Source organism: Salvia hispanica, chromosome 4, assembly GCF_023119035.1.
Source record: "Salvia hispanica cultivar TCC Black 2014 chromosome 4, UniMelb_Shisp_WGS_1.0, whole genome shotgun sequence".
Lineage (NCBI taxonomy): Eukaryota > Viridiplantae > Streptophyta > Magnoliopsida > Lamiales > Lamiaceae > Salvia > Salvia hispanica.
This window is the reverse complement of record NC_062968.1, coordinates 23,244,897-23,268,929: the sequence shown is the minus strand read 5'-3', so window position 1 is coordinate 23,268,929 and position 24,033 is coordinate 23,244,897. Positions and strand designations below refer to the sequence as shown.

The window sequence follows — 24,033 nt, the reverse complement described above, 5'->3', positions numbered from 1 at the left end:
ATATTCAAAGTTATATAATATTTTCTATTCTTTCGACATTCTTATGAGTTTTAATGAGCATTATTGAACTTAGTCCGCCTAAAAAAAGTGAAGGTGCTTAGCACTAATTCTTGAAAATTCACAATTCGTGTAAATTAATTTTATGTTAATCGATGAATACAATTAAAAGTCCATATCTGATTGGATAGACAACACATAACCTAAGCATAATATTAAACGGATGAGACGACATATCAGTCATCACGCTACTTGATTGGACAATTAATCAAGTACGCATGCCGTCTCCAACTATTTACACCATACTCAAACTCATTTTGAGTATATGTCACACTAAAAAGTAATTTTATTCCAATCATTTACACCAAATTCAAAATTTACACCATTTTAGGTTATTGTCTTACAAAATTTTTGCAGTAACACCATATTTGGTGTTGTTTCACAAAAAACATAAAAAATGAGTTTGAGTTTGGTGTATGGTTGGAGAAGATTTCTACACCAAAATTCATTTATGGAGTACGGTTGGAGACGGTCTCATGTTAAGAAAATTTCTCAAACTCGAATACAAATCCGACATTATACATTCAAACCTCAACACAACATGCATAAGACATGGTGAATTCTCTTTAGTGGCGTTTTTTATACATGAGAACAATGACACTAAAGTCTAGACAACGAAACTCTCGTTTGTGACGTCTTGAAGATTGCACGAAATAATCTTTTGATTGCTTAAGATTACTTGTCCGAACTTGAATTATTCTTAGACAATCATACAACTTTTTAAACAAACACCACAAGAAAGGGGTGTTAGGCCATCCGCCACGCTGTCTCTCTTAACTAAGAGACAACACCTGCATCCCTCCATCTCTTAACCATCTCTTAACTATTCATTCAATTTCATTTTTTATTTTTAATTCCAACAAATTCAATTAATAAAAACACACTTCATTAAAATAAAATAAATATTACAATTTAAAAGCCTAAAAAATAAAAAAAATACATAATTTAAAATCCTAAAAAATAAAAAAAATACATAATTAAAATACTCTAAATTAAACTATAAAAACTACTCCGCCGGCGAATCATCATCCCCCGAAGTCGGCGGTGCACCTATACCAAGTTGAGCTCTCATATACTCAATTCCGGCCATATGGGCTGAAACTTGGCCAGGAGTCATTTTTGAAAGGTCCGCCATCGTGGCGACCAGGTACATGGACATTAGGGTGTGCGAGCCCATGCCCGTGCCGGAGCCCGAGCCCTCGCCCGCCTGGCTTGATTCGCCGCGGCCCCTCCCCCTCTCTCCCTCTCCCCCTCGCTCTAGCCGCCTTCGCCGCCTTGGTCCCTTGCGGCCGACGTCGTGTACCGGAAGAAGACCCCCCTGCATCATCGGTTGGCGTGCCCTCACGTGAGGTGTTGCCTTCGCCGCCATCACTAGACGAGTAGTGGCCACGCGCCGTGCGCTTCGTGCGTTTCGAGCCCGACTCGACACCGCCAGCCCACCTTTCAAGGTGGTGGACTTGCGACCAAACATCGACAAGCTTGAAATCTTTGCCGACGTCGTCTTTGAAGACCCGCAACGCCGCTCTCAGAATGTCGGCTCCACTGGCTCCGCTCTGATAATTCGCCTCTTCTCCCCTGTATATCGCGCAAAAATTTTTGACATCTCTGTCGCATCGGTCCCAATGACTGCGGAGCATCTTCACGTTGCGGGGAACGGTATTCTTCGGCCTTCGTGCGTTGTAAACTTCGGTGACTTTTAGCCAAAAACACTTGTGGGTTTGTTGATTCCCGACGACAGGATCGTACGAGACGCTGATCCAAGCGTCGTACAGAGCCAACGTCTCGGCTTGGCTGTATGGATGACGGCTGCCGTCTCCCACAGCCTCTGCCTCCACTTCCTCCTCTTCCTCCTCTTACTCCTCGGCATTGACGCCGAGCCTGAGGCTGATCCTTGCCGGAGCCGGAGCCTCCACCAATTGGCCAGGGGTCGGGCAAACTGCGTTCGGCGCCAAAAAATTCTCCGGAATTTGGGATAATCCCGGCGATTGCCCGTACCTCTGGGGGGGAGGGACGATAGTATGCATCCACATCAAAATGTGGTGTTTGGTACGCCGGCGGGGTGGTCGAGCCTTGGGTGCCCGGCGACGAACCGGGAGTACCCAAACAGTTGTACATGCTCGCCCAATCGTCGAACGAGTTCAAGTCGAACCCGCCGGAGCCGCCGCCTGCCGGAGCCCGCCGCCGCCGCTGGAGTTTCCATCGCCGGACATTTTTTCAAACAATTTGAGAGTAGTGTTTGTGTGTAAAATGGTGAATGGAGTATATTTATAGAAGAATAAAAGAAAAAAAAATTTAAAAATTCGACCGTTTTGTTCCCAACGGTCATTTGACCGTTTGAATTTTTTTTTTTTTATTAAATTCGAATTTTTCGAATTTATAAAAAAAATTATTACGTCATAATTACGACGCCCACTCGCGGGCCGGCGAGTGGGCGTCACGCAATGCTCCAGCGCGCGCCACGTGTCGCGCGACGAGATGTCTCGTCTCGTCGAGACGAGACGAGCCTCGCAACGCTGTCTCGATGCTGGCTCGTCTCGTCGAGACGAGACCGAGCCTACATCGAGTCAGCGATGCGGATGCTCTTAGGCAAACCGGACCCCAACATGTTCATAACACAGCATAAAACTATATTTTGTCTAAAAGTGATACATCCTCAACATAAAAAACATTAACAAGAGGATGAATTCGCCAATTAGAACAAGTCACCCGCCTACTATACACTTTTAGATAGCAAAACAGAAAACGTACATATAGACGATCCAAAAGTGCCAATCTCGACCAAAAACATTCATAGAGACAATCCAAAGAGGCTAGTCTCTGCCGAAAACATACATGGAGTCACGGAGATAAGACTCTAAAGTGACCAATCCCCCCACATGAAACATATACAAGGCCGACCCAAATTCAAAATGGTCAATCAGCACAAAAAACATACAAAAAAACAATCCAAAATGTTCTATTCCTACCGAAAACATAGATAGAAACGACTCTAAAGTGATCAAATCTCCACATATAAACAATATGTATGTGTATAACAAATTAATTTGAAAAAAAAAAGCAAAAGCAAAAAAGAGAAAAAATCAAAAAGAAAAAAAAGAGAGAGAATGCTTGATGTTAACGCAGTGTGTCGATCATGTAGGTCCATAATTAAAGCTTGAAGATGGATCATCTTCACAGATTAACACGTCAATTTTCCACAGCCAATCGAAAATCCTAATTATTTCATTTCACTTCAAAAATGGATAAATCTCTCCCAATCATCTTCATCCATAAAATGATTAAAATCTCATCTCTCCGCAGCTCACCTCAGCCATCGCTTAATTGATTCAATTCCTTTCTCATTTTCATGAATTGATTCTCCGATTAATGGCGGACGCGGCGAGATCGGCGGGGACCGTGAAGTGGTTCAGCGGCCAGAAAGGCTTCGGATTCGTCTCGCCGGACGCCGGCGGCGACGATCTCTTCGTGCACCAGACCGAGATCCGATCCGAGGGTTTCCGCACGCTGCGCGAGGGCCAGCGGGTGGAATTCGCCGTCGATTGCCGCGACGACGGCCGGAGCAAAGCCGTCGACGTCGCGATCGTCGCTAGGGATCTGAAATCCGGCGGCCGCGGACGCGGCAGAGGGAGAGGTAGGTTCGGTGATGGAGTGGAGTGCTATAACTGCGGGAGGATCGGCCACTTGGCTAGGGATTGCTATGGCGACGGCGGCGGTGGAGGTGGAGAATCTGGAGATGGTGGTTACCGTGGCTATGGACGCGGCGGCGACGATGGGGGAGGAGATAGTGGTTATCGTGGCTATGGACGCCGCGGGGGAGGCAGAGGTGGCGATGGGGGAGATGGTGGTTACCGTGGCTACGGACGCGGCGGTAGCGGAAGAGGTCGCGGCGGCGGTGGTGGAAGAGAGTGTTACAATTGTGGCGAAGAAGGGCACTTTGCGAGGGATTGCCAAAGTTGATTTTGTTGCAATTTTACTTTGAATTTGGGTGGAAACTTACATAAATCTTTCATTTGATTTCGATTTTAATAATTTCTTGTTGTACGGTTATACCAATGTATTTTTTTATCTCCAATTTCTGATTATGTATTCAACTTGTATCAAATTATTGATTTAATACAATTTTACAACCAATCAAATTCCTGAGTCTCTGACATAGTTAACATCTTACTTACATCACACTATCAAATTATTGATTACATTGGTAAACATCTTACTAACATGACACGATGAACAACCGATGAATATTGACGTCTTACTTAAGTAACACCATGAAACTACTAATTTGGTACTATGATTTTATAACCATCAAAATTCTAGAGTCTCGATTATTGACAATTTACTTATGTGACATTAACGTCAATGAAAATGAAGTAATATTGGACATAGAAACCGACTTACTAAATGATTTCATTTGCTAGGTAGCTTGAGAATTAATCTAGCAAAATCACACAAAAATAATACACTCTCTCTTATACATGTATATGCAACAAGAAACAAATTTACATCTTAGAAATGTGAATAACAAATATATAAATATGTAAGCTATATTCTTTATCTTGGACCAGAGATATTCTGGGATGAGATGAAAGAAAAAGCTGCAGTAGACATAGATACATTGCTACCATGTGAAACATTTGCATCTGGAAACACCATAACGTCACTAAGCGCTCCGGATTCCGGTGCAACAGATGACTCGACGAACCTTCGGCCGTAGAATCGCAAAAAGTTGAGCGCTTCGATCTCGACGGCGCCCAACGGTGTTTTTCCCTCGAGCATACCAACCACGCTCGTCATGGACGGCCTGAGCCCTGGCTCCTCCTGAACACAACACAACGCCACACGCACCAATTTCTCCACGTCCTGGCTCGTCACTCTACCAACTAATCTCGGGTCGACTAGCTCCGAATACCTCCCTTGCTCGTGCATCTCTAATGCGTAGAGTGGGAAGTAAACGAACTCGCATGGTGCGGTTCCTTGGGAGGAGTTGTCCTCGTCGAGGCTATGGCTCCTCGCCCTCGTCATACAATTTTTCCTCCCGCTAACAATTTCTAGTAGCACCATTCCGTAACTATACACATCAGTCTTGTCTGAGACTGTGGAGCTCGTAAGCCACTCCGGCGCCAGGTAGCCCCGAGTGCCTCTCATGGTCGTGAAGAGACTGGAGTCTTCACGACTGAGAAGCTTAGCAAGGCCAAAATCAGACAGTTTCGCCTGATTTTGGTCGTGCAGGAGTATGTTCTCTGGCTTCACGTCGCAATGAATGATCTTGTGCTCACACCCGCTGTGCAAGTAGGCGAGCCCCCGCGCGGCCCCGAGCGCGATCTCGACCCGCTCCTCCCACTCGAGAGGCGGGCCATTCCCGAACAGGGTCTTATCGAGCGAGCCGCGGTTCATATACTCGTACACCAAGAGCCATTGCCTCCTTTGAGTGCAATAGCCTCTCAATTTCACCAAATTGAGATGATGAATGCTTCCAATCACACCAATCTCAGTGCAAAAGTCACTCTTACCTCTCACTCCCAAATTAGTAATCCTCTTCACAGCAACAAGTGATTTGTCTTTAAGCATGCCTTTGTATACCGTTCCAAACCCACCGGTTCCAATCTTCGTCTTGAAATTCTCCGTTGCTCGTTCAATCTCCTCGTAGTCGAACCTCAGGGGTAGACCAGGGATTGAGAATTCGAGATCATCGAACGACATGGACTTCGAATAGGTCTTCGAATTGTTCACGAAGTCGACCTCGATTCGGCTATACTTTCTACACAGAAGAATGCCAATAACAAACAAAACAAAGAGTCCACTAGTAGGTAGTAGCACCACTGCAACTAAAGGTAGCCCCTCTTCATGGTCCGAACCACCAAAACCCGGCGGTGCGGATCGCACAACAACCTTGACGTACCCCACGCGGCTGCTCGTGGCCCTCATCATCATTGATCCGACCGCACCTTCAAGCCTGTAACACGAACCGGACGAATTTTCAAAGAAGAATCCCAAGCAAGAACAATCTTCTGAACAGAGGTTTTTACAATGCGACACATCCACCCCATAATTCTGAGGCGCGACGAACTCGTTCGCAAAGTAGTCTACACCGTGGCCGAGCTGCAAGTAGTTTGAATTCGAAGAATTTGAACTCTCCGGCAGATCAGACTGGCCGCAGGAAACATGTAACGAGTAAGCACTGTCAGATGGAACGCAAAAGGTCGAATTATTTGGAGTTGCTCGAAAGCCAGTGGGGCATGTGCAGACAGGACTGTCTGCAGATGCCCCACGGCTACACAATCCGTTCGTCCCACAGACGACCGGGACACGACACTTTTCAACAGGCATGACGAAATCCTTCTTCTGAGTTGCTCCTGAGTAGCTTAAGATGGAGAACTGGCCAGACTGGTCAATCCTGGCTAGTCTGAAGCCAGTGTCCGGTGGCAGACTCAGTCTGACCACAACGGAAGATCCGTCGTGGTCAGACAGGTAGACTCCCGACTGGTTCATCTCCATGAACCCGACCATCGCAAAGGAGTTCACATACACCGACACGTCCATCGACATCTTCCAATACGTCAGATTCCTCCACTGCAAGACGGCGTCAGAATCCGTCAGGACAAGTTTGTATCCGCCTGTCGATAGATCGTCGGCCGATATAGAACTCGAGAGAGTTGTCCCTATATGCAACCTCTGTCCCATCACAACCGTGTCTGTGGGAGAATTGAAGCTCTCCCACAGAGACGCGTTGAATTGGTCAAGGACCATGAGGTTTCCAGTCTCTGTCAACTGCAGGGCAAAGACTGGGGATTTGAAGGCCGGAGTGGACCACTTGACGCTCCCATGTTCGTCGGCCACGGCAAGGCCGTTTCTCGTTAGCATCATGCTCCCGGACTTCGACACGGGCGCGTCGTGGTTGGCGGACCAGGTGACAACGTTGGACGCGGCGTGGATGACGCAGAAGTAGAACCGGAGCTGCTGAGCCCCGGGGTTGAACATGGCGGCCTTGAACGTTCCATTCCGGGAGACGAGGAACGCGCCGGAGGAGTCGATGAATTTGAGATGTGTGGCTGTGAAATTTGGATATATGAACTCCGGGAAGAGAGCGGCGGATGCAAGAGAGAGATGGAGAGAGAGAAGAAGGAAGATGAGAGAGAGATCCATCATAATGAATGAACACAAGAATCAAAATCAAGAAGATCATAACTCAACTCATCTGTCTCCATCACAGAGTTGACTTATGGATTAGTTTTTCATTCTGTATCTTATAAAATCGGTTTTAGTATTAATTTCAAGAAATGTGAAAGAGAAAGATGAAGTGAATAGAAGCATAAAATAGAGGGATTTCGGCGAGGAGTGACGCAAACGTGGTGTAAATTAATCAAGAAAAGCTGCAACATGTCAACGGTAAGAGGGATGGGGAGTGTTAATTAGTTTAGTATTTATTGCAGCCGCCTGTCCAATAATGGGATGAGCTGACTTTGAACTGTATGTATCTTCTCTTGTGTGAGAGACAGAGAGACAGAGAGAGAAGCATAAAAAGATGAGATTTTTGGTCTAAACTAACAGAGAGTGCAAGATTAAAAAAATCCCGGATCGTTCAGACAAAGCATCAAACAGCTAGAGGGCGTGATACCTGTCTTGTTGTTGTGTGACTGTTTACCAAACTGAATAATGGAATGAGAAATTTATTTGAATATTGGAGTATATACCATGAATAGAACAAAGATGCTCTGCATTGCATCATACTACTGGGATTAGTGAGATACTGAGATTAATGAAACAATGCAAAAGTCTGAGATAGAAGATCTTGTGTGGTGGACTGGTGGGAGCTATTGTACGGAAAATGGGGAAAAAATGTACTGCATCAATGTGCAATTTCTTTACTAATTTACATATAATTCACATATGTTAATAGGTTTAGATTTTCAACAAACTCTTTTCAACATTTTAAACTAAGGAATTTGAAAAAATTACAAGACAATAACTTGACATTTTATATAATTTATTACTCTCAATAGCTTATAATGTTATAAATTATAATATAGTACTCCCTCCGTGTCGCCAAAAAGTAGTTAATATGGTAACAGTTGTCGTGTCAAACCACAAGTATCATAAAAATGGGATTACCGGGGTGTGGTGTATCACTGAATAGAGGCTAGAGCTAATGTTTAGAGCATCCGCAATGGTGCTTAGGCCAGCAATAGGCCAGCAATAGGCCAGCCATTCTCTCCCCTGCGACGTCAGCAACACTAAAAAATCTACCTGCCACATCAGATTTAGGCCAGCCATAGGCTAGCCGCAATAAAAATAATTCAAAATATACTACATTTACGGAATTAAAATTACGATTAAAATACGGAATTAAATTTACGAGACATATACGGGAAAATTCAATAATTTTATTTAAATTAAAAAAAGTACATTAACTAAAAATCATAAAAATAACATAATAAAAAAAATCTGGGCTTCCACACACGAGCCACCTTGAATCTGTTATAGTTTGCCGCTAGCCGAACGGGAAATTTAGAGATAGCGAAAATCGCGTTTATATAGTTTTTCAAAAATAAAAAAAAAAAGAATTAAATTTTTTTTTAAAAAAAAAAGAATTAAAAAAATTAAAAAAAAGAATTAAAAAAAAAAACAAAATTCGGCGCGAGCCGATCGGCAGCGATCGGGCCGCCACAATGGCGGCAGCGCATCGGCCGGCAATGAAGCGATCGGCCCAGCCCACCCCGATCGGCTCGCCGATTTCACGCTGGCCGACTCCAATGGTTCGGCTAGCCGATTGGCCAGCGCGACGAATCGGCTAGCCGGTCGCTAGCCGCCCATTGCGGATGCTATTAATGGGAAGTTGAGAATATTCTTCTTCACTACATTGGAGCCACCATAAAGGACTTCAAAGAATAGATCAAAGGGCAACTTGGTCATAAAGACGGTCATCAAGAAATGGTAAGAGATTCGTCAAGGAAATAATGTCGTCATAGTGGTTTTATTGCATTAAAAAAATTATACTCCCTCCGTCCCAAGATAAGTGACTTGTATTCCTTTTTGGGGTGTCCTACTATAAGTGACCTATTTCCATTTTTAGCAAAAAGTCAACTCTCTTACTTTATTCTCCACCTACTTTATTCTCTCTTCTCTCCTCTACTTCTCCCTCTCTCATACTTTACTCTCTCCACTTTAACTTATTTAAATACCATTCCTTAAACCCCGTGCTCAAAAGAAGTAGGTCACTTATCTTGGGATGGAGGAAGTATAAAAAAAGGCATATTCGGAATGAAATAGTAATTCCACAAAACCTACAAGTTGAAGAGAGAATGGTAAGAAAGTGCTTAAAGAATCTAAAACTACCTAACAATGATGGTTGAAATTTATAACATTTCCCTTTCAGTACATGTTTTCATTACTAATTTACTATGAATTAGATTATGAATGTTTATAGTATAGGGAACAAGGTAATGTGCATTTAAACACAAGAATAGCCTTTAGGAAAGGTGGGTTTTAGATATTTTTTAAAAAAATAATTAATAATGGTTTTAACCCTAAGATGACTTGAACACTTGGTGTTCGATCTGATGGATGCAAGGAGAAGCATCTTATTAACTGAACTGTGGTTCATTGTCTTTGGATGAGTTAGGGGGTATGACATTTATAGTAAATAAGTATGTTAATATGTCTTAAATCTGTATTGTTTGCCGCTAGCCAAACAGGGGTCCTGACGCTATGCTATGTTTCTGTTTTTGGGTCCTAATTGTTATATTGGGCCTAGCCCGTCTCGCGTGCCTATTTATATAGAAGCAGAACACATGAATCTGTAATCCGAAAACAATCTGAATACAATTTGTTCTAATTTTCTGCCTGTGGACGTAGTCAATACAACGTTGGTGAATCACGTGTCTCTTTACGTTTCTATTTGTCTCGATTACACAATTACTCTATTATGTCACAATAAAGTACTACTCCCTCTGTTCCACTTTAGGAGTCCCGGTTGAGTTCGGCACGGGTTTTAAGAAATACAAAGTAAAGTTGGTGAAAAAAAATAGTGGAATGTGAGTCCTACTTTTATATATTAGTTTTATAATAAAATGTGAGTGGAAAAGGGTTAGTGGAATGTGGGGCCTATTACCAATTATGGAATATTTCAACCGGAATTCCTAAAGTGGGACACCCAAAATTAGTAAACCGGGACTCCTAAAGTGGGACGGAGGGAGTAGTACGCAATCAAGTTGGAATGATCCAAAATGATAAAAAGAAGCTTATCAAAGTTAGGACAAAGGGAGTATTCAAAAGGAGAGACATGGTTTGGTAAGGTAACCATCTAGAGACAACATTTTCTAGAGGAATGTCGAAACGGTTTGAGATTACGTGAGCTTAAAGAAGACAGATGTCCAAAGCCAAGACAAAACAGTTAGTTATTACGTTTCAATGTCTTCAAATTTCATCAAGATTGCTCTCTATAAATAACCAACAATATCACTATGAAATTTCATATCTTCATAGCATATCTCTCTCTGCGTTTATTTAGCTCTTCTCCCTCTCGTTGTTATAATTAATTAAATCAGGTGCATGCCTACAAATATATATTCATGTTAATTATTTTTCTTATTTGCCTTTTTATCTCTTTCCTTCATGAAATCGGGTGCATGCCTACATATTAGTACGTTTCAATGTCTCCAAATTTGATCAAGATTGCTCTCTATAAATACCAACAATATCACTATTGAATTTCATCTCTTCATTGTATATATAAATAAGGTGCATGCCTACTATATTCATGACTTTTTTCTTATTTTCTTTTCCACTCTTTCCTTATTTTTGTGCTAGCTTGATTTCGTCTTGGTAAAGAGGGATAGACGTAGAATATTGTTTGAATGATCGAATTTGAAATTTTGAGATAATAATTTTCTTTTCTTTTTTGTGATGATAGGAGTTTTTGCATAACGATTCACATAAAATACTCGATGATTCGACTATGCTATATGAATAACAAGTAATTTTTTTTAGCTTAGTAGGAGCATTAGCTCTTTGTTAGATCAATGTGTGTCTGCTAATGCTCATAAATTATTTAAGCACATACAAATGGAAATGGAAAAGGGAAAAGAAAAAAAAAATGTGTTTTTATAGTATTCGTGAAATGCTAACCAAGTGACTTGTTTCTAGGCAATCGAAGCAAATTTAGGGCAAACATGAAACCTACAATTATTGCATTGGCCACCATTTTCCTCGTCCTAACCACCGCATTTGCGGACAAGGACGTCCATGGGTCGGGCTTTTGCGACTCCAAGTGCGCTGTTCGATGCTCAAAGGCTGGGCGACAAGACCGTTGCCTCAAGTATTGTGGGATATGTTGCGAGAAGTGTAATTGTGTCCCTTCGGGAACTTATGGAAACAAAGACGAGTGCCCTTGTTATAGGGACATAAAGAACTCTAAGGGCAATCCTAAGTGCCCTTAACTTATTAATATATGGAGTATTAGAAAATTTCAATATAAATGTTGAATGGTGGTAATTATAGGCCTATTAGTGCCTAAATTATGCATAAGAATAAGTTTTTGCATTTCAAGACATTTAAATAAAATTCTCTATAAGTAATTGGTATTTATTTATTAGAGCATTTTCAGAAATGGGATGTATGAGTTACTTTGAATTCATACGTATATTTGAGATTTGAACTTTCACCATATGCAGGTGTTACTCATACCAACAATATGCTATCTTTTTCTATATTATCTATCTTATAAAAACTTCACAATTAAGTTATATCAGTACAATAACAACAACTTAAGAATCTTTGTTGAGAAAAATGGATAAAAGCAGTGATATAAAATTTATAAAATTAGTAATATCAATGATAAAGATTTTAAAAATAAACTAAATTAATAAAAGAAAAAAAAATATTAATAATACTAATTCAAATTAAATTAGAACACAGAGTGCATGTTTGATAAAGTAGATAACATGTTTGATAAAGTAGATAACGCCACCTATAAATGAAATTATATAAATAAAAATACCATCCCTGGATCAATTTAATCAATCTCTTTATACATAACCAAAAGCAAAAATATTAATGAGTCATCCGGCCCGTATCCGGTGGGGTCAAATAGCTAACGGGTCGGATCTAAATCCATTTTCACAGCTTCAGCTGCTGAAGAACCAATCTCTAATTCTCACTCTCCCAATCCTTAAACCCTAATAATCCCCACTCTTCTTCGTTCATCAATTTCAGGTACTAATTGAAATGCAATTCTTTCACAAAATTGTTCAATTGATTCCATTTTTGATTTGTTGGACTTAAAAAATTTGTCCATGTGCAGGGAAAATGAGACTCCTTCGAAGCGCCCTGCGGTCTGCCAACGCCGCCTTGTCTCATCAATCCCAGACCCCTCGTGTTGTTCGAGCGTTTTCTGCTAACGCGTCTCCTCGTAAACATTTCTCAGCTTAAATGTGCTTTTGTCGATTTGATTTCTTGCTAGCGTTGTTAATTGTTGGTTGTGGAAATTGTGCTGTATTTGATGATTTCATGTGGAAAATTAGAGCAGCTTGAAACTCAGTAGGATAATAGAATAAGAAGATCAAAATAAATTAAGAAAGGAACATGATTTCTGCTTTTAGTATTGTATAGAATGTCTGACACTGTGCCTCTTCTATGATTTGTTTTCATTATTCCAATATAGGTGTTGAATTGATTGGTTTTTGTGAATCTGTTGATTATTGTTTTTGTAAAGTTTGATTTGTAATGCTTTAACAGTTAATGATGATTGGAGTGGATCAAACTGGTTTGGTTCATTTGGGGATTCTCAGCAAGACAATTCGGGTGATGGGAATGCGTCTAGTATGGCCGCCTTTTACAAGAAGCTTGAGAATGCTGAGAGGAAACATGATAGATTTGGGTTGCAAGGAGGTTTTGGTGACAGTATGAATTCATTGGCTGACGGGATGGAATATAAATTAAAGCAAGCGGCTTCCTACTTTGAGTTTGATCCACTCGAAGTGACTAGAGATGATTATACTTTCAGGCCTGATGTTAATTTCCAGAGTGGGATGTCTTATGATACCAAGGTATAAACTGTAAAGTGTGACCTGGTTGGTGCTATAGTTTGTATTTTGTAGTTCATACTTGTGTTTGATTGTCTGAACTACTATATACTTTTATGACAACTAGTATTTGTGACATCGCTCCCTCTAGTAATCCTGTCAGAGTTAAATCCTATTTCTGAAGACTGCATATTGTAAACAAGGTTAATGCAGCAATGCCTTTTTTATTCTCCGGATCTACTTTTTAGTTCAATTGCATTATTGTTTCCATGGGTATATATAGATTTGTATACTTTTTGTAATTATAGGATTGTATACTATATCTTTTGTTATTGAAGTTAGTTCCAGCAATCATCTGGCCTCGTTTGAAACAGTCTGACCTGCATATCTTGAGTTACTGATTCTTCCTCAGTTTATGACGCAGTTTTGCTTTAATAGCTTGCCTTTGTAATCTACAGGATCTTGATTTGAGAAAGCCTGGAGTGCGCAAGCCTACCAAAAGGATGGAGTTTGAAACAACGACTGAGGAAGTATTGCGAGAAGCTGATTTCAGGGTAAGTATATGTGCATCTGTCTAACAGTACCTTTATTTAAAGGCATAGTTCTCTGTTCAATTTATGTTGCATTATGGCATTTAGGAGATTCATTCTTCTAAAACTTTAAATACAAGTATAAACATTTTCAATAAAAGTATCTTGGCATATAAGAGTTGATATTGATTTAACTTTGATTATCTTCTGCAAATCCAATTGGCTCCACTTCTCAAAGTATGCATATGGATCACCCTTTTCATCTTTTCAAAAAATATTCGCACTTTTGCTGTTAATAACCCGAAGCATTTTCCTGAGCATTATGCTCTAAACATTCTTTGGGTACCGTCTTAATGTATTTGTAAAAAGCCTTGAAGAGCTGATTCTGTACATAAAAAACAGTTCTGTTAATTTAGATTATACCATCCAAATTTTTTAACCAAATGAGATTATTGCAATTGGCCATTCCTCAACTTTGAATATTGCTTAATTATGAGTTGTGCGACTGTGCAAACAGAAATTGCTGATACTCTTGTTACATTTTGTGTGAAAAAGTCGCTTGAACTTTCTTACTCACTGCTTGCTTGATTTCTCGGCAGAACGTGAAATTCCTTGCAAAGTTCATCACCGAAGCTGGTATTATCAACAAGAGGAGCAAGGTAAGAAACTGTAACACCACTCAACGATCCTGTGCTGTTAAATGACACGTGCTAGTTCTTAGTTGATGATTGTGTGTTGAGCAGACTGGAATCAGTGCTAAGGCTCAGAGGAAAGTTGCTCGTGAGATCAAGACGGCTCGCGCATTTGGATTGATGCCTTTCACCACAATGGGAACAAAACAGTTCAGGTACGGGGATACAATGGAAGACATGGACCGTGATTTCGAATTCGAGTCCACGTACGATCATAATTTTGTCGAGGAGGGGGCAGATGCCTGAAGCCTTCCCTGCTGCTATCACTGGTCCTTTTTTTTGGGAGAACAGCGACTTTCTCAACAGCCCTTGCTTTTGGCAGAGATGATCAGTTGCTTGAGATTACAATGTTGTTCCTTTTGTATGAAACTCTCTTACAAAAATTTCAAGCATTAGTTGTTACAGCAGACTAGCTTTTGTAAGCATTTACCAGCAACAAACCTAGTTGATGAACTACTTTTGTCTAGTTTCTGTGCTGTAATTCTTGAAATTCTTTTGGGAAATAATTTGTGAGATTGAAATATTCATTTCTAATTTTTATATTTTTTTGAATAACTAGCAGACCTAAGGAAAGGATAAGAGTGGTTTTCATAACTATACTTTTACCAAACAAAATTTCCAATTTGAAACTAAAGAATGAAACATCTGATTTTGATTTAACCAAAAGACCCCAATCAGTGTCCATGGTAATATCTCCAATACAACGAAGTAATGAAGTACTCTTATGTTTGACATATTGAAGATACAAATGGGATTAGATCAGTAAATACAGACATTAAGATAAATAGATCAGATGTTCAGAATTATACAAATCCCTCCATTTTCACCAATCAGTTCCCAATCCTCTCGAGATGAAGAGCTGGTCAATGTACTTAACGACTAGAGCTGCCGAGGCTACGAAGTTCTGCATCTGTATTCTTGCTGAAGTTTCTGAAAGAAGAAAAAATACTTTAGGACATTTTGAAAAGATAAAAGTCATGCAATTGGGAATTATATCGAAATAATTGGTTCTTTCATGTTCATGATTGTTAGCCGAATGGCTTATGTCGGCTGATCAGTCAACTTAGGATTCTTGGCGTGTGCTCTGGATGCGTGAGAAGACAAATGTATGTTCTTTGCTAACATATGAATTAATGAAATAAGAGATCTGTAGAAACGTAAAACTCACCATCTTCGTTCAGTTTGTTTAACAGCTGTGCCTTTGTCGGAAGGGCGTACATTCCTGCAGCTACAGCTTTTCTAATGGCCCATCCATGATATGGAGCAAAGACTTGTGAGTAAGCTTTTGAAGCTGGATCCTTTAGGGAATTTCCCCTATAGACATCAAGGTTTGAAGCATTACAAGATGAGTCATTGCACTACGCAGAGATCAATGAGAAACCAACAGTATCGTTAAACTAAAGGATTGCTTTCTAAAATAACAAGCTGTGAGGTTCTGATCATTGTTAAAACACTTGAAATTCACAATATGTACGGATAGACACTGAGATACAAGGGATCATTGGGATCACAAATCCATAACCCAAGAGTCCAAGACACATACATGCTACATCACAATTTTTATGCTTGATGCAAAAATATTGCATTTTATGGTTCACGTTCAGATGCAGTTCATTCATGCAGAATTGTGATTCCGGTGTTTCAGTGTGATTCTAATGCAATGTAGCTCGTTTACTAAATCTCTTATAGAGTGTGAATATTTGAGCAGCTGATTATAGTAGGCTTCTATCTAAGACTGCTAGATACATGATCCAAAAATGATCCACAAATATGAGAATGATCACATAGAAAACACAGCACAAACACCATGAACCAACTACTGACAGGAAGAGGACATACTGTATAGAAATGATGTGCTCAAACAAAACCTTGACCATGTCAATTCCACGCTTCACTCTCAAAAGATTCCTCGTGTGGCTCCCTGGCTTCCGCACACAATCGGATTTAACATCATCATCCATCATCAGCGGCAGCACAGAAATTGATTTTGATGCCCCCGCAAGATCATTCACCTTAAACGAATTGTACAAGGAAATATCAGGCAACCACATTGAACAATGGCAATCAAACCATATCAATCACATGTCACCTCTCATATATCACAAAGCTTCAAGGAGTTGTACAAGAAAATACATACTTAGGATGCAAGATAGATCAAACCATGCATTTGTAACGAACTAGAACTACACATGATTATCGTGCACACGGACGCTATATCCTGCACTATGACATGACCATAATTGCAAAACACACCAACACATATACTGTTACAGATAATGGCACAAATCAAACAGCTAACAAAAAATATTCAGACTCACTAAACAGAGAAAAATTAGGCATTCAACATTAACAATTCACTTGAAATTCCAGTAAAATCACATTAATGTGTTGATCGAAATTCATCAATCAATCACAATCAATTCACCAATCAAATTATGAACACAATAACACTAACAATCAGGCAAATACGACTAGTCAGATTTCCACAAACAAAATCACAATTATAAAAAACAAAACAGATCGTTCGATTTTCAATCTCACCACAACAAACTGAAGCATAAAACAACAGCTAAAATTAAATAAAATTTGAATTACTTTGGCGACATAATCGAGCTCGGCGAACTTGAAAGCGATGCCGAGACAACGGAAGAGAGGAGAGACGAGAGAGCAGGCGTTGGAGAAGGGGGAGAGTTCGAGGCGGGCTTCTTCTCCTTCGGGGAATTGATCTAATCTGATGCTCAATTCCTTGAAGGCCTCCGCCATCTTCTTCAGAGGTTTATCTTCGTCCATTGTTTGATCGGCGGAAGGTGGAAGAGAGGGCGGCGGAGGTGGACGGTACGGCGTCGGTTTGATGCACTTCTGATTTCTAGAGATTTCTCATAACTATTTATTTATTTTTTAGAAAATTGAAAGCATTAACTAAAATATTAAATTAACCAATTATAATTGACAATTTTTTTCTTCATTAAACCTTCCATAAAATTAAATATTACTCCATATCCCTTCCTTAACATGGTGAGAGAAGCAAGGAATAAAGTTGATAGAATTGAAAGTGGAAAAGTAAACAATTATTTTACTACTTTACTGTATTTGATACTACATGATTAAATGGAGTATTTGATTTTGTTATAAGACGGGGAGAGTAGAATCGAATAAAGTTGAAAGAATTGAAAGTGGAATAGTAAACAATTACTACTGCTATTTTATTTTTACTGCTGCTACAGGATAAATGGATTATTTGATTTTTGTTTCTGTTGCAGTGTTTTAACGAAAACTAGTATCACCCACGTACATTGCACGATCCATTTTCTTTGATTTTAACTTATTTTATACTGTAAAATAATTTTATAAATTTAACACGATCCATTTTCTTTTATTTAAACTTATTTTATAATGTAAAATAATTTTATAAATTCATAAAAATATTATTGTATGAAATCTGAAATCATAAATATATAAAATAAAAAATAATTATTAAAAAATATAAAATCAAACAAAGAAAAAAAAATAACACACAAATATATTGATTGGTGATATTGGCAAAAATATACATACATATTATTATTAATATTATGATAGTTTAATAAATTATTTATATCTATTTTATGATTAGTCAACAATATCAATAACTTAATAAAATGTAAATTTAAATGAAAGATATTTGAAGTGTATTGGCGTGGTCCATTGTGAATTATTTTCTTTTATATAATAATTGTAGGTATAATTTTATAATTCAATCACTAATCACTATTAATATAACGATAATTCACGATCATGACTAAAAAATTGAAATAATTTTTTTTGCATTCAATTTGACCTTCCATTCGATTTGACTTCCAAATTGGCCGTTTGAGCATTGGGAGATATCCCTCCATAACTATAGAGTATAGACTCATTCCCATAAATCTCTCCATTTTCTGTATTGTCATGTCTAGACCTGTATTTCCAAGAGAATTCATTCTTCCTTCCTCACGATATACCACAATTATTTGTGTCATGAATTTCGCTCCCTCCAAGCCAATGAAATCAATCTCACCCATCTACATAATGATTTAAATTGGTACTCGGATGGTAAATGCCATTATTTTTTGTAAGACTTCAACTTCAATGCGTAAAATAACATATTTTCTAGATATTTACGTAAAATAATTAAAATATTAAATATATAACTATTCAATACGTACATCTTTTGTAATTAAAATAAATTTAACATACCATTTGGCTTGTAACTTTTATTTTTAGGATTTATGTACACTATGCTCCATGATGCCGCACAAACGAAAATTCATCTTTCCGATTTGCATCACCTCTTCTTCCAATAGATATAGCTGACTGACCATTTCTCATCGGAGAAAGAGAACCATCGCCTTTCGGCTCGACGACCGCCACAGCATTACACCTCTTTCTGACGCCGAGTTCGTATCCCCATTTTTCTTATCCTCCTCGCTTGCGACCGCTGCTTCGCCACCGCGTTAATGATTTGCAGTGATCACGTCGTTTCCCAATTATCTCATCGAGATCATCATCTCCAGCATGTTTTAGCAAACCTGGCTTTTCCTCCCATTAAAACGGCACCGCCACATGCGTCATAGGGGAAGATTGATACAAGAATTGTTTTGGGAAGAGTATTTATAGGGAGTTTGCATGCATTGTTTCATGCTAAGAGTGTCTTTAATTCAAATGACTCCTCACTTTTCATATTCCTATATAAATTTCTCATTTCTATATTAATCCCTATGTTAATGAGTATTGATTGAAAACAAAAAATTACTGATTATAACACTAAGCAGTGGATAGTTAATGTCATTTCAATCAATAAACAACCAATAGCCAACAACAGCTACTTAGCCACTCTTCAATCTGTTAATGTTAACTCACAAACTCCTAGCAAGTTTGGAACAACAACAAATTATCATGACAAAAGCAATCAATTAGAAACATATAGTCACAAACTGTAAATCAACAAAAAAATTCAGGAACATACTTTACTCAATGGTGGCATTGACAAAGCGCACTGCTCACCAACCCCATCCTTCTTATCAACCTTCCACTTCTTAACTCCATGTCGATGATCCTCCTCCACGGTATCACGCATCTTCCTCTTCTTTTTACCCTCTACATTCTCAAACTTCCATGACTCGTTAATTATACTTCCATGAAACCTCCCACTCATTATAATACCTTCCACTCACTTTCCTTTAATTTACACTCATTATAAAACCTCCCACCCACTTTCCTTTTAATTTTAAATTTTAAACTAAATGGGCATTCTTTTCACATATATAACCACGCCTATTAAGTTGAATAAATATATTCAAACAAAGTTTTAATTAAAATATAGTACTAATATTTAATATAAAATGATAGTTTTGTAAATATCCCAAAAACTCCCCTTTTATATATTATATAGATATCACTACCGAATGAATCTCAAAGGTGATAAATGTTTCAAATTATACTTAAAAATGATATGTAAAATATTTTCAAAAGAAATTCTTTGATTTTTGAAAGAAAATTTTAAAGGAAGAAAATCAGATTGTGTAGAAATTGCAATGTGTTTCTCATGTAATCCAATAAATTACTCTATTAGTAATTCCGAAGCAGTTGTCATATTTGAAGGATGACACTAAATTTTAAGAAATAACGGTCTTAAATGAAGAGATAAAAACTATTGAAGCAATGATAAAAATAGAGAAATGGTGTTTGAATTGTTGATGTGCAATTTCAGTAATGCCACAACAAAATAGAAGAGGAAAAAAAACTATGGAATGCTGATTATTGAGCAACGAGGGGCGGGGTGGTGACGACAGACTGGTCGAGGGCGCCATTCACAGCCTACTATCGTAACTTCAATGCACAAACCTCCAGCTCCAACGGAGGCTACAGAGTTTATTACTGTGTATTCGTGTTCATACGCTTCTTACCTTCCTAAGCAGAACCAAAGCTAGTCCTAAATCCATATAGAAATCGAGCTTCCCAGAAATATCCGCACTTCATTATCACACAAAAATAAGCAGCAACGAGAATGCAGGACGATTAAGAAAGTAAATGTTCTATATACAGCAAGAAAAGGCTTCTGTCAATGGACTGTAGTATGAGATCTCTTTCATTATATAAAACACACAACATATGTATGTAACGCTTCCGGAATCCCATGGCTATCACATAATATCACACCAATGCCTCAATTGGATAAAGAAATCAAAGGCAAACAATGCATACATTGTCTCAGCAAACGCGCATTAATTCTTGTAGCTTCTCTGCTGCTATCCCTTTATTGATTGTTAGGAGCAAAAGTTACCTTGGGCTGCAGCAAGACCTGAATTTGATGAATACCAATTAGAAACTTGTTTGTGTGCAGCTACTTCGTGATATACGCAGAATTTTGCTTGGATGAAAATAAAGTTAAACAATTGCCATTTATAGTTACTGATAACATATGAAATATTAGATCTATCTTGGAAGGATATACATACTGGGATTCTGCAATGGACACTAAGTTTGTTGTTCAATTCACCAAGACGCTCCTTTGCCAGGGTTTCTGCTTCGATCGTCCTATCACATGCTTCTTTAATAATAGCCTTCATAAAAACAAAGGAAGGTACACTTCAATTTTCAATAATGGAGAAAGAGAAGGTTGTGTTAAGCTACTTATATACCAATCACAGAGTAAAATAGTTATATAGTAAAATAAACTCATTTTAACTGTTGAATGTATAATAATAGCCTTCACCAAGATATATGTACAAAAAACTAAAAGAATAACTTACTGTATTGGGTCGAATGCTAGCAGAATCATCTTTTCCAGCGATGGATTTCTCCAATAAAAGACGGACATTTGCTAGTTCTTTCATTAACTGTGATGCAACTTCTTCCGCATCATGCAACTGGTTCCTTGAAAACTCAAATGCCCTTTCAGCATGAAGACGAAAAGAAGCACAGTTCAAGCAATCACATAGCCCTCTGCACCCTTGGCGATTTCTCTTGAGTATTCCCTTGAAAGGCTTGTTGTTAGGAGAAACCAAGGCACCCAAATGATCCAACGTGTTGACCGGGGACGAGGGTTGCTTCAAGTTAACTATTTCACTTGTATCAGTATTGCCACTATGAAGTTCTAATTCTACACTCAAGCACGTGTCGTGTTTCTCAGCTGACCTAGGCTCTTCAGGAGTATGTTGCTTGGTCTGAATGCAATTGACAACCGACGATGGTTCCGAGACTAACATACTCTCTTTTGACCCAAGATCTAGTGGTAACTTTGCCAGACCACTTTGACTTTGCCCAGTTTCTTCATTCACCGTGCCTATATCAGGAAGAGTTGCAGAATTAACCGACCTCAGATTACTATTACTATCAGGAGACGAACCATCTGCAGCAGTTTGAATTCTAGCTTCATCGTGTATTCTTTCGCATGTTTTTTCTTTCAGATTATTGTTCACAAAACAGCGTTCAGCAGTGGCGGAAGGAGCTGGCTGTCTATCTTCTTCCAAAACAAACCGATGCAATTTTTTTGGCGGCTTTGCTGCAGTACCTATACAAGAGCGATTAATACATGATGAAAAACCTAGAGACATGAGTATATCTTCTCGGGTCAAGTGATATTTCTTGCATATTTTTTACTTACAGGAATCAGCTTTCGATATGTCCATCAGAAACGGAAGCAATCTCCTGTAACTGACTGACCTAGAATTCCTGAAGAACCTTAGTCGGGAACACGGATTCAAAGCCTGGATGAAAGCAAACTGACATTAAGGAAGCTCATTGGAAATGAAGGAGATAATTATTGTCCTTTCACCAAAGAAAACATACCGCTTTGTCCATCAAACTATCGCCACCTTTGGTATTTGGACACCTTTTCAAGGAGCCATTGATGCTCTTCTCACTGCCAACAATGAAAGTTTGGTCCTTCTTAGCATCCGATGATTCCCTGCCACAACCAACCTCTGTTTTAGCGAGGATACAAGGGTCGGGAGGGGTCGTCTGAATCCTTTCCTCCACTGATGCATCGACTCCATTCACATCACTATGACGACCTTCTTCCTCCACTTCCAGCAGCCTAATAGCTTCTGCAGTCCGATTGAGTTCATTATCCACGCCACTCAAATCCCACTTAACGGTGGAGACTTTTCTTGAATCATTAAACCGAGGAGCAACACACTCAGTTTTGACTGCACAACTATCATCAGCAATAGACCTCGGTTCAAAACCGACACCATCCAACTTCGGAGACCTAGATTTACTTCCAGCATCTACTAATTCAAATTTGGACACACCTACATCATAAAAGGTAATTAAATCTAGCATTCTAGACAATGAATTTTAGTAAAACTAGAGCAGAGCAAGTGCTTACTAGATGAATCATTGACAATATCCATCAAATGCGGAAGCAATCTTTTATAGCTGAATGAATTGGGATTCTTGAAAACCTTCCTCGTCTGACAACCATTAATACCCTAGAAATCAAACCAAGAATTTCCATTACCACTTTTTATCCAATACAAAAACGGCAAGAAATCAGAATAAAAGGCGTGTAATCTGATGAAGAGCAATTTGTACCTTTTTCAATTTAGGAGGAGACGCATTTCCAGGAATCGCCCGATCTTTCAATTTCAGATCACTTACCCCATCAATTTCAGATTTCTCAAGCTCAAAATCCTTCGCATCGTCGACATCCGGGACCGTGCTCGGAGCGAAGCCCTTCAACAGATTGCTCTGCTCTTCGTTTTTGTCCTCGATTGAGTCGACGGCTGGACTGAAAACCCTCTTATGCCGGAGATCTTTGGTGAGCAGAGCGCGCGGGGCACTGAGGCAGTTCGCGTCCAGAAACGATTCCATCGCGGGGACGGGTTTTCTGGTGAGCGGGTCGGGTCTGGAGAATCCGGAGCGGTGCTGGTGGGAGAATATGCGGGACCTGCTGCGCGTGAAGACGGTGGCGAGTGGATTGGGATTGGGATTGGGATTGGGGGATGGTCGGGTGCTCTTCTGTCTCTTGTGAGAGTGGATCTTGGCGGGTGTTATTCTCCAAGACTCATCTAATGATGTCATTCTCCTCTTGATTCTTTGATTTTTCATGCGGTTTTTACGCTCAGCTCTACGAAGCTGGGATTAGGGTTTCAGAGAAGAGGAGAGAAGTGATTTTTGGAGGGAATATTGGCGGGAAAATTGATTGGAGTGTCTCTCTATCATTTTTGCCTCGTATACTTCGCGCTCCTATGGAACACCGCAATTAATGATGTTAACTGTTTTTATTGTAAGATGAAATCATCCATTTATTCTAAAAATTATCAATTCACTTGGAAGTAGGGTATATAAGTTTATTTCTTTGAACATCTCATTTTGGAATAAGATTTCTTAGGCAAAAAATGTTTTAAAAGTGTGGTATGAGCTTACCCTATGATTACAGGGTTGTGGGTAAAACTTATCCTCCCTTCCTTTAAATAGAATATGCATTATTGTCTTTTTTAAAAAAATATACACTTTTCAATTTTGGAAAATCTTTTCTCTATAATGAGGTGTGACTCATTCTCCACTAACAGTACTTCAATGACTTCTGCTCGTAAGGGCAGCACAGTTGGTTCCGAAGGGGCAGATTTGCAAGAATGCTTCAATGACTTTTTCTTTATATCTCACTTACTCATACTTTACTAATTATTTATTAAAACTCATGTCAACCTACATAGTATTATATGGCTTGTCTCCTAGTTGCGTATTAGAAGGCTAATAGTAACACTGTCA

General features: G+C 39.2%; 6 protein-coding genes across 6 annotated transcripts; 3 read left to right on the top strand and 3 right to left on the bottom strand.

The window, feature by feature from the left end:
- Window positions 1-3,233: 3,233 nt before the first annotated feature.
- On the top strand, window positions 3,234-4,193 carry LOC125224186 (glycine-rich protein 2-like). The gene has a single exon (XM_048127546.1). The coding sequence runs from the start codon at window positions 3,424-3,426 to the stop codon at window positions 4,012-4,014; it is 591 nt and encodes a 196-aa protein (XP_047983503.1). The 5' UTR covers window positions 3,234-3,423; the 3' UTR covers window positions 4,015-4,193.
- Window positions 4,194-4,433: 240 nt separating this feature from the next.
- Window positions 4,434-7,284, bottom strand: LOC125224183 (G-type lectin S-receptor-like serine/threonine-protein kinase At5g35370). The gene has a single exon (XM_048127544.1). The coding sequence runs from the start codon at window positions 7,201-7,203 to the stop codon at window positions 4,609-4,611; it is 2,595 nt and encodes an 864-aa protein (XP_047983501.1). The 5' UTR covers window positions 7,204-7,284; the 3' UTR covers window positions 4,434-4,608.
- Window positions 7,285-10,508: 3,224 nt separating this feature from the next.
- On the top strand, window positions 10,509-11,640 carry LOC125185280 (peamaclein). The gene is made up of 2 exons (XM_048081791.1): window positions 10,509-10,601; window positions 11,200-11,640. Exon 2 carries the CDS (start codon window positions 11,226-11,228, stop codon window positions 11,490-11,492), a length of 267 nt encoding a protein of 88 aa, XP_047937748.1. The 5' UTR covers window positions 10,509-10,601; window positions 11,200-11,225; the 3' UTR covers window positions 11,493-11,640.
- Window positions 11,641-12,132: 492 nt separating this feature from the next.
- On the top strand, window positions 12,133-14,825 carry LOC125222677. The gene is made up of 6 exons (XM_048125419.1): window positions 12,133-12,267; window positions 12,356-12,463; window positions 12,790-13,100; window positions 13,535-13,630; window positions 14,206-14,265; window positions 14,350-14,825. The coding sequence occupies exons 2-6, from the start codon at window positions 12,361-12,363 to the stop codon at window positions 14,542-14,544; spliced, it is 765 nt and encodes a 254-aa protein (XP_047981376.1). The 5' UTR covers window positions 12,133-12,267; window positions 12,356-12,360; the 3' UTR covers window positions 14,545-14,825.
- Window positions 14,826-14,928: 103 nt separating this feature from the next.
- Window positions 14,929-17,181, bottom strand: LOC125222678 (accelerated cell death 11-like). The gene is made up of 4 exons (XM_048125420.1): window positions 16,894-17,181; window positions 16,138-16,310; window positions 15,467-15,612; window positions 14,929-15,228 (listed from the first exon to the last, which is right to left on the bottom strand). Exons 1-4 carry the CDS (start codon window positions 17,086-17,088, stop codon window positions 15,122-15,124), a joined length of 621 nt encoding a protein of 206 aa, XP_047981377.1. The 5' UTR covers window positions 17,089-17,181; the 3' UTR covers window positions 14,929-15,121.
- A 3,200-nt stretch (window positions 17,182-20,381) lies between these two features.
- Window positions 20,382-23,501, bottom strand: LOC125219556. Its single transcript, XM_048121566.1, has 7 exons — window positions 22,855-23,501; window positions 22,649-22,751; window positions 22,108-22,571; window positions 21,923-22,025; window positions 21,069-21,829; window positions 20,775-20,879; window positions 20,382-20,617 (listed from the first exon to the last, which is right to left on the bottom strand). The coding sequence occupies exons 1-7, from the start codon at window positions 23,368-23,370 to the stop codon at window positions 20,573-20,575; spliced, it is 2,097 nt and encodes a 698-aa protein (XP_047977523.1). The 5' UTR covers window positions 23,371-23,501; the 3' UTR covers window positions 20,382-20,572.
- Window positions 23,502-24,033: the final 532 nt, after the last annotated feature.

What these genes read in the sequence shown, in the direction of transcription:
- LOC125185280 (XM_048081791.1), top strand. Translation starts at nt 11,226, where the DNA reads ATGAAACCTACAATTATTGCATTGGCCACCATTTTCCTCGTCCTAACC.
- LOC125224186 (XM_048127546.1), top strand. Translation starts at nt 3,424, where the DNA reads ATGGCGGACGCGGCGAGATCGGCGGGGACCGTGAAGTGGTTCAGCGGC.
- LOC125224183 (XM_048127544.1), bottom strand. Translation starts at nt 7,203, where the DNA reads ATGATGGATCTCTCTCTCATCTTCCTTCTTCTCTCTCTCCATCTCTCT.
- LOC125222677 (XM_048125419.1), top strand. Translation starts at nt 12,361, where the DNA reads ATGAGACTCCTTCGAAGCGCCCTGCGGTCTGCCAACGCCGCCTTGTCT. An exon ending in TTCTGCTAACGCGTCTCCTC is followed by an intron (nt 12,464 to 12,789) that starts GTAAACATTTCT and finishes ATGCTTTAACAG; the next exon opens with TTAATGATGATTGGAGTGGA. An exon ending in TTATCAACAAGAGGAGCAAG is followed by an intron (nt 14,266 to 14,349) that starts GTAAGAAACTGT and finishes TGTGTTGAGCAG; the next exon opens with ACTGGAATCAGTGCTAAGGC.
- LOC125222678 (XM_048125420.1), bottom strand. Translation starts at nt 17,088, where the DNA reads ATGGACGAAGATAAACCTCTGAAGAAGATGGCGGAGGCCTTCAAGGAA. An exon ending in AGCTCGATTATGTCGCCAAA is followed by an intron (nt 16,311 to 16,893) that starts GTAATTCAAATT and finishes AATTCGTTTAAG; the next exon opens with GTGAATGATCTTGCGGGGGC. An exon ending in AAACAAACTGAACGAAGATG is followed by an intron (nt 15,229 to 15,466) that starts GTGAGTTTTACG and finishes TTCTTCTTTCAG; the next exon opens with AAACTTCAGCAAGAATACAG.
- LOC125219556 (XM_048121566.1), bottom strand. Translation starts at nt 23,370, where the DNA reads ATGAAAAATCAAAGAATCAAGAGGAGAATGACATCATTAGATGAGTCT. An exon ending in CTAGCATTCGACCCAATACA is followed by an intron (nt 20,880 to 21,068) that starts GTAAGTTATTCT and finishes GTTTTTATGAAG; the next exon opens with GCTATTATTAAAGAAGCATG. An exon ending in GTGTCCATTGCAGAATCCCA is followed by an intron (nt 20,618 to 20,774) that starts GTATGTATATCC and finishes CATCAAATTCAG; the next exon opens with GTCTTGCTGCAGCCCAAGGT.